Raw genomic sequence first — 8351 nt, 5'->3', positions numbered from 1 at the left:
ATGATGTTATCTGTGTTTATTCTTTATGTGAATACATCCCCCAGGCGTGCTCAGGAATCTCCCTCCTTACATTTGGCAGTATGCCACGGGTATGCCAATTGCCATCAAAGTTCTGGGGAAGTACATCATTCGTTGTTTAGGAAAGCAACAGTAAATAGTTAACTTATTGTAGGACTTGGATGAGGGTTGAGAATGTTAAAAAGCATGATGCATGAAGTTGATTTAATTTTAGTATAGAGCATGTATAATAAATTTAATCTGATGGGCAGTTAATTTATTTGTTAGACATGTATGACACTAAAAACTGTTTAAACACAATGTTGGAATAGATTACTTTGTAAATTTTTTGTTATGGTAAATTATTTTTTAATTTAAAATAGTTTGGGTTCGCTGACAGAGATTTTACCCAATTATCAATACAATGATTTTTTAAAAGTGTTTTAATGTACTATAACAAATTAAAAGCACAATAATTATTTGTATTTCTATAAATAATAATACACTAGAATTGTACAAAATAATTAAGTTATATGTATATATATATATATATATGTATATATATATATATATATATATATATATATATATATACACACACACACACACACACTGTAAATATCACCCTCACTTAGAGAGAGAGAGAGAGAGAGAGCATTATAATATTTATTAAATATCTAAAAATACATATTGGACTACATTGTGACATGTTTTACACATGCTGCATCAGGGAGAGAAAAAATCTATTATGAGTCATGATCCATGTGTGGCTGTTTTCGCCATCAGACTTTGATGGCTATGATCATAATAGTTATAATTGAGTTTAATCATTCGCAATAAAGGCCCCACATTTAAATAATGAGACGCAAAGGAAGCACAATGGTGCCCACAGTGGGGTGTTGTGCTCCCTATTTTGCGCGAGGTGCTTGTGATTGAGCCCTGCTTGAAAAAACACAGTCGGGGATACAACTAGCCTACAAGCCCGGGTTTTTATTTAGATTGATCTTAGTCAGGCCAATACGAATTTTGACCTGACGTATTGTCTTGCTGACTTTCCCGGAGCCGTATTTCAAATGGGCTTTGAGAAGAGTGAATTGCCCACTCCTCCTCCCCAAAACAAGCACTCTCCCTGCAGGCGAAATAGCGCATGCATGAAACAATGCAATGCAAGAAAAGTAATATTAATCTCCCCTCCCTGAATGCAGACAAAGAGTCGTGGAAGGTGCGCGTCTCTAATGCTTATTGAGGGCTCACCCAGCTGCGCAATTTTAGCCCCATGTGCCCAATCAAGTCGGGGAAAGGTCACTGAGGTTGGACTTGAATAGAAGTGCTCCATAGTTTGCTCAATTACCGCCACACACTCCCGCCCACGCGTGAACATAAGGTCATAAAGATGGAAGCCAATCCACACACGCACACACACAAGCATGTAATATAAATAGATTATTTTATTTATAAAACTCGTTTTACACAAATATATCTGTTAAAATCAAATATGTACATTTGGAGGCTAGAGGAAGGGGAGAGCAAGTGCATACATCAAAAAAGATCTCCTTATCGCCCCCTATTTTTTTTTTTTATAGATAATTATATAAAAAGGGGAAATAAACTACAATTCGTCCCAGGTAGTAGCCTTGATATTGCTGATAAAACTTAGCCCATCAGTCAGTGACAATTTTCAGTGTACAAAAATAGGTCTTTGTGTTACAATGAATGACAAGAAAGAAATGTACATGCCCGATGCCTCTTCAGTCATTTGAGGGCAGTTGCGGCTGTGGCTGCATGTGTGTGTGAGCATCACCTAATAATTGCACTTATTCAACAGTATTTACTTCAGCGCGTCAACATGACACAGTCCAACTCCTTCTTCCCCTCAATCCCTGTCATTATTGCTTGGCTGCTTTGCTAGCAGAGTCAGGTGAGGGCGGGCGGTCACAACACTATTTGAACCCGCCGTGTGTCCAGTGTCGGCCATGAATCGGGCTCGCTTTTACGCACGGGCGCCGCCGTGTGGTGCTGCGTCAGTACCGGTCGAACCAGGTGGTGAAGTCCAACAACTCCTGCTCCTCGGAGCTCAGAGGCTCGTCGGATGAGTACGTGGAGTGGGGCGACTCCGGGTCGGCCGAATAGGTGTTGGAAAGCGTCGGCGAGGGAAGCCCGCACTGGAACGCCGCCGAAACCGCGTCGTGCTCGTCTAAAAGCTGCTGCAAAGCTCGGATGTACTCCACCGCTGAGCGAAGAGTTTCCACCTTGCTCATCTTCTTGTTGGCGGCCCCATTGGGCACGTGCTGGCGCAGCGTCTGGAAGCCCATGTTGACCTGCTTGACCCGGTTCCGCTCCCGTTCGTTCCGCCGGGCCACGGCCACGGGCTGCTGCTGCGGGATGGAGTAGCCCAAGCCGTTGAAGCTCAGACGCCGCTTGCAGCGCAGCAGCTCGGGGGAGTTGGAGCGCTGTCTCTTCAGCACCTTGCTTCGGTTTTGTTCGTGCGCGGTCGGGAGCGAGCAATCCTGCGCCGGGGCGTGCACGCTCAAGCCGGCGCGTCTCTCAGTAAGCGCGAAGGCGAAGGCGGTCTGCGTGGTGGTGATGGTTGCCATGTCTGTGACAGCTCCCGTGATGGATGCGGTGACGCTTGGCTCTCGTGTCCTTCGCGTGGGGGAGACCGTGTGGTGGCCGACTGTGGTCCAAGTCTCTCTTGACTGCTGTTCTGCACGAGCCTATGTGACCCAAACTTTGGCAGCACTCCTCTTTTTCAACACGCGCCCTGACGCACACCCCACCCAAGCACCCACCCCCTCCTCGCACGCTCCGTGGCGAGGCCCCGCCCCCGCTGTGTGATTCTTCCGCGGGCCGGCTCCCTCGGGCCAGGCGCGTGGCTCCGGGAGCTCAATAAACAATCTGAGCTTTCACTGGGCCCCGAGCACGCGCTGGCCTCATTTGCATTCCAATGTCTCCAACTTGAAGGCCCATTGGTCCATTCAAACGGCCTGCAACCGTGCGAGAAGAAAGCAGGGAGCTCGAGGGGCAGGAGGGGTGGGGGGGACAGAAAAGACTGGAAAAAAGGGGAGAATAAAAAAAAAAGTGAATGGTTCGACTCTTTGAAATGCCTTTTGAATTTGACAATGTACCCCTGGCAAGTCTTCAAATTATAAGTCCTCGCCCCCCACCATCGTTCTCCACTGGCTCTTTACGATCACAAATACCACGACGCTCAGTGCTGTATCCAAGCTACAGCTTTACGCAGCCAAATAGATGTTAGGCGTGTCTCTGTGCACAGTAATTGGCAATTAGACAAGTGGCGCGAGGACGCGATTCACTCCAAAGTAAACATTGTTTATGACACGCAGGCTGTTTTCGCTCTGTTGCGTTCGCTCATATTGGAATCCAAAAACATCGTTGTGGTGTTAAAACCGCACGCGGTGGGAGGTTCATATTCCCTAATCGAACTGAAGGTGCGCAGGCATTTCAGCACCATGTCAGAGTGAACAGTTTGAAACCAAAAGAATAAAACTCGCAGTTTCAAATGTGCACCTTGCTTGAAAAAAAAGTTTGTTCTGGTTCAGTTAGGTAATATCTGCGCACTGTCGGGACTTTTTAGAAGAAACTGAGCGATGCAAACGCTGTGGGGAAAACGTGTTAATTACGCCACCTTGTGGTATAAATGAGCAAATCAGACAATTCACCTCCCGGACTCCAGACACGACGCCAAGACACTTTTTCTTATTTGCTAGGGTTTAGGACGCTTGACGATGGGTTTCAGATAAAATAATTGATTTTCATCGCTTCACTTTTTTTATTCAGAAGTTGACTATTTGTCAAGGAGAGGATGATAAAAGTTTGTTCAATATAAACATAGGCCTATATTTTAAATGAATATGGACAAAGAACAATCCAACGGTTAAATGGCAACAGAGAAATTGCAAAATCTTCAACCTAGAGCGCAAGAACACCGTTGCCCTCCCCCTTCAAAAAGTGTAAATTAACTGGAGTGACACCAATTATTGCCGGTGCTATAGCACCCCCTAGCCTTGGTGTAGCGCCGTGCCTACTCTGGTGCCACCCATCCACCGAACATGCACGTTTTTGCAAAGTGGAAGGACACCGGAATAACGGACGGCAACCTCCGCAAGTACGGAGAGAAGATGCAGACATCAGCCGAAAGTCTGAACCGTGATGCAGACGTGACAACTGTGCTTCCCATCTTGACCTCATGAGGATAATTAAACAATTCATAATGTCAATGATGAATCCATTCATTTATTTGCTCTTCTTTTATCAGGTTAACTCACGTGCGCTTATTGTTTCGGCAGTAATGCCAATTGGCAGTAATCTTATTGAATACGTTCAATCTTTCAATTTATATCTGGCAGTGTCAATACTGTTGTAAAAACATAACATTTGATAAGGTTCTTATAAATCTCATTATATCAGTGATTCTCAGCCACTGTCCCACAAAGATGGCAGAAGATGCAATTCAACCGTGTACTAACCCGTTACAAACGAATGACATAATAATAATGGTTTTGTGTTCATCAAGGGGGCAGCACGGAAGACGACTGGCCTCACAGTGCAGAGGTTGTGGTTTCGATTCTGGCTCCGGCCTTCCTGTGTAGAGTTTACATGTACTCCCCTTCCTGCGTGCGATTCCTGCGGGTACTCCGGTTTCCTCACACATTCCAAAAACATGCATGGCAGGTTGATGCGACACTCTAAATTGCCCTTAGGTACGAGTGTGAGTGCGGAGGGTTGTTCATCTTTGTTTGCCCTGCGATTGGCTGGCAACCAGTCCAGCGTGTAACCCGCCTTTTTACCAAAGATAGCTGGGATAGGCTCCAGCACCCTTGTGAGGAGAAGCGGTACAGATAATGGATGGATAGATGTTCATAAAGGCTACAAGTTCACACTTTGTGATTGTTTCAGGACATATACCTTTGGTGACATTTTTGTTTGGTGCAGTATTGAAATTTTTTTAAACATCAAAATAGAGTTTATACGCCCAATTCACAATTAATCCCATTTCCAGGAATGTTACACTCTTTATTCGTGTATGTTTATACAATTGTATACACCCGTAAAACTCAATAGTTTTTGAAAAAAACAAATAATGTGTGTCTTGTACTTGATGGATTTTTTCACAGCCGAAAAATTAATCCTCATTCAATTCAGAATTTATGATTGGTGAGCTCCATTTATTTTGGTTGGTGCTTACTGTTACTTAATCATGAAAAAAAAAACATGAAAAAAAAGGTCACACCACAATACATTAATGGCTGCCAGTGTCAAGAGCTGGGACAACCCTGATTACACGCGGCACTCTTCAAACTTACAATGTGAAACCATGTAAAACAGTTGCCCGTGGGACTTCCCCGTTTGAATATGACAGTCTTGAAAAAGTGGAAGAAGTGGACTTTCACCTCCAAACACAACACACTTATCACAACAAGAAAAGCTTGACAAACATATTCAGTTATTCTAAGGAGCAAGTTAAGAACAGCGTCACTCAACATTTCAAAGATCCATACAAGAGTCTTGCGTGAGATGGCTGTTTTTGGGGGAGGGAGAATGAGAGAAAGGTGTGCGAGCGTAGGTGGATGATATTTTAGCAAGCGGGAACAGGAGGGAAAGTTGAAGGAGGAGGGACAACAAAACAGTTGTCAAGATGCATTACGTCAAAAGAAAAATCCCCTTTTAAACGGTTACAAAGCTGCAAATGAAAATGTCATCATCGTGTTTTATTGAGGCAAAAATCATGACAGTAAAATCAAAGTTTAAATAAGTCACAGAGAAGGAAAAGGTAAAATGATCATTACAATAATTACATAATAACTCAAGCACTTAAAAAGTTAACGACGGGAAGTGTCATCATCAACAGCACTTATCCTTTAGAGCAGGGGTGGGCAAACTTTTTGATTAGTGGGCCATAATGGGTTCTAAAATTTGACAAAGCGGCGGGACTTTACCTCATCAGAGAAAAAAATATATATAATTTCAAATGAAAATGAAAAAAAGTATTAAAACAAAATATCTGTCTTTGACACACCACAGTATTTAGAAAAAAAATCATTAACAAGGTTTATTCATTGAATTTTTTTCAAGTTTGGTGGGCCAGATAAAAACGTTTAACGGGCCGTATGTGGCTCCTGGGCCGTAGTTTGCCCACGCCTGCTTTAGAGGGTCGCGGGGGCAATGGAGCTTATTCCAGCTGACTTTGGGAGAAAGTAATGGTCAACAGCCAGCTGCAGGGAACACAAAGACGTGATGAGATGTCATTGGGCAGGAACTGATCCCACACTGCCCGCACACAAGCCAGGCAAGTGAACCGCTACTCCATCGAGACTACGGATGGAAGTAAATATTGAAGTTTTTTTATATTAAAGCACTGCTGTTGAGGAGTCGTCGCAGAAACCATCACAAAGTAGCTTCCTAATCATGACACATGTTCTTTCACATCTCAGTGCAGTCAAGCATCTTTCTTGTCTTAATGGGGGAGATTTAAATGTAAAGAAATGCAGTCCAGGCATTCCCGAAATTTAACACACAACAAATTTAAAAGGTTACACATGACCAGAAAGCAACAAGAACTTGAGAATAAAATAAGAAGACTGTCACTGCAATCCATACAACTTCTGGCTTGTAGTAAATTTCCCACTAAGGTTAAAGAAAACCTTTAGCTTGGATCTTTGGAGGTCTCAAAAAGTTCCCATCGCCCAGAAGCAGCAGTCTGGAATGTCATCAAATACATCGGACGACTGCTGATAAACATCATGTGAGAGACACTTCAAAGTTGATATTCTGAAAGCGAGTGGGTACATTGACAACAAATTACGTCATTTTCTCCGTTGTCAAACGCTGACAGCATCTATAATATCCGATACCTACATCAGGTCAGACAGAATTCTGATTCCAATTTGAGCTAATCCAATTTCTCGCATTCTTTTCCTCCCTCTTTCCATTTTTACCACCAATATCAGAACTGTGCACAGAGCAAAACATAGTCACTTTTAAACGTACAGCATAAAATCCACCCTAAACTTGAACAGTAAATACATGACCATCAATAGATTGGCTCTCACAGACGACCAGATTAGTCAAAAGCTTGAAAGTTTGGACCACATCCTTAGAAAAGTGGCAATATAACATGCAATAAAATCCTCTCTCTGCCCCCCGGCCATGACGCCTGTGACCTGTACAGCGAGTCTACATAACTAGAATGGGGAAGTGTCTGCACTGGATATGTATCACTTCTACATTACAAACATGTCAACGGTGTATGTTTCTCAAGAACAAGGGGGGAAAAAGGTTAAGCTAATACTGTGGCCAAAATCGACTAGGCTGTTGGGTAAGTTCGTGCACAAATACAGACGAGCCACCAAATAAAAAAATAGAAAAGAAAAGATGAAAACCAACTTGATTTTCCAGTTTTGTGCTGCACTCAGAGGTGTGGAATCACTGCGGTGCTATAAATAAAGACGCTCTCGATTGGGTGGTAGTGGTTTTAAGTACGTCATGAAGTTGGAATTCCACATTACCAGGTATTACTTGCTCAGTGTGCGTAATTGCACACCTGCAGGATCCTGATGCCAAAAGTCCCTTGATGTGGATTACGACACCTCATTTAGAGATTATGTTTTAAACTGTAGATCCATGAGTAGTTTCTTATTCAATATTTTGGGTGGGCAAAACCTCAACGAAAGGTCACAGCAGGTGGGCGAGAACTCATTTACATAAAGGGTCTCAATTACACTTGAGAGTTTCAGCCACAGAAACAGGCACAGATCTTGATTTATTTTGAGCTTTTATTTGCACCACTTTTGACATACGAGGAGAGGAACTTAGACGCAGAAGCAAATATGACACGGAAGTTGAAAAGTAAAAGTCTTTGTCTAAGAAAATTTAAAAAAAAACTACAGAGAGCAGAGCTGGATGCTGAAGACATGAAAGAATTCTGACTTACTTGGTAAAAGCTTGACGTACTGATGCGTCACTGAGTAACTCAAGCTTTAATACTCTTAAGACATCAAACCTATATGAGATCATAAATAATAAAAGCATAGACAAAATGATTAAGATCGCAATAAACTCAGAGCTCAGCCCTGTGTGACAGCAAATGATCTATCATCGGGTTAAGAAAATACTTGGTGGTCTCAAGGCTTCAGTTAGTTGTCACCGTTATCAGTGGACTCGTCAAATAGGGACGGAAAGATGACGCAAGACAGAAGATGACGTCACACTTCCTTGATGACTTTTGTTTTCGGCCGATAGTGATAGCACTCATGAAATAAGAAAAACAGAAGAAGAAAAAAAAAAAAAAAAGCTTCGCTTCATTTATGCACCTGGCGCAATCTCCCGCTTGATTA

General features: G+C 42.9%; 1 protein-coding gene across 1 annotated transcript; it reads right to left on the bottom strand.

The window, feature by feature from the left end:
- Nucleotides 1-1518: 1518 nt before the first annotated feature.
- ascl1b (achaete-scute family bHLH transcription factor 1b) lies at nucleotides 1519-2711 on the bottom strand. The gene has a single exon (XM_088299100.1). The coding sequence runs from the start codon at nucleotides 2589-2591 to the stop codon at nucleotides 2019-2021; it is 573 nt and encodes a 190-aa protein (XP_088155226.1). The 5' UTR covers nucleotides 2592-2711; the 3' UTR covers nucleotides 1519-2018.
- Between the last annotated feature and the right edge of the window lie 5640 nt (nucleotides 2712-8351).

The sequence above is a fragment of the Idiotropiscis lumnitzeri genome, chromosome 6 (genome assembly GCF_059441095.1).
Source record: "Idiotropiscis lumnitzeri isolate Australia: NSW breed Sydney's pygmy pipehorse chromosome 6, RoL_Ilum_1.0, whole genome shotgun sequence".
NCBI lineage: Eukaryota > Metazoa > Chordata > Actinopteri > Syngnathiformes > Syngnathidae > Idiotropiscis > Idiotropiscis lumnitzeri.
Note: the sequence above shows the minus strand (reverse complement) of the source record. Positions and strands in the feature narration are given on the sequence as shown.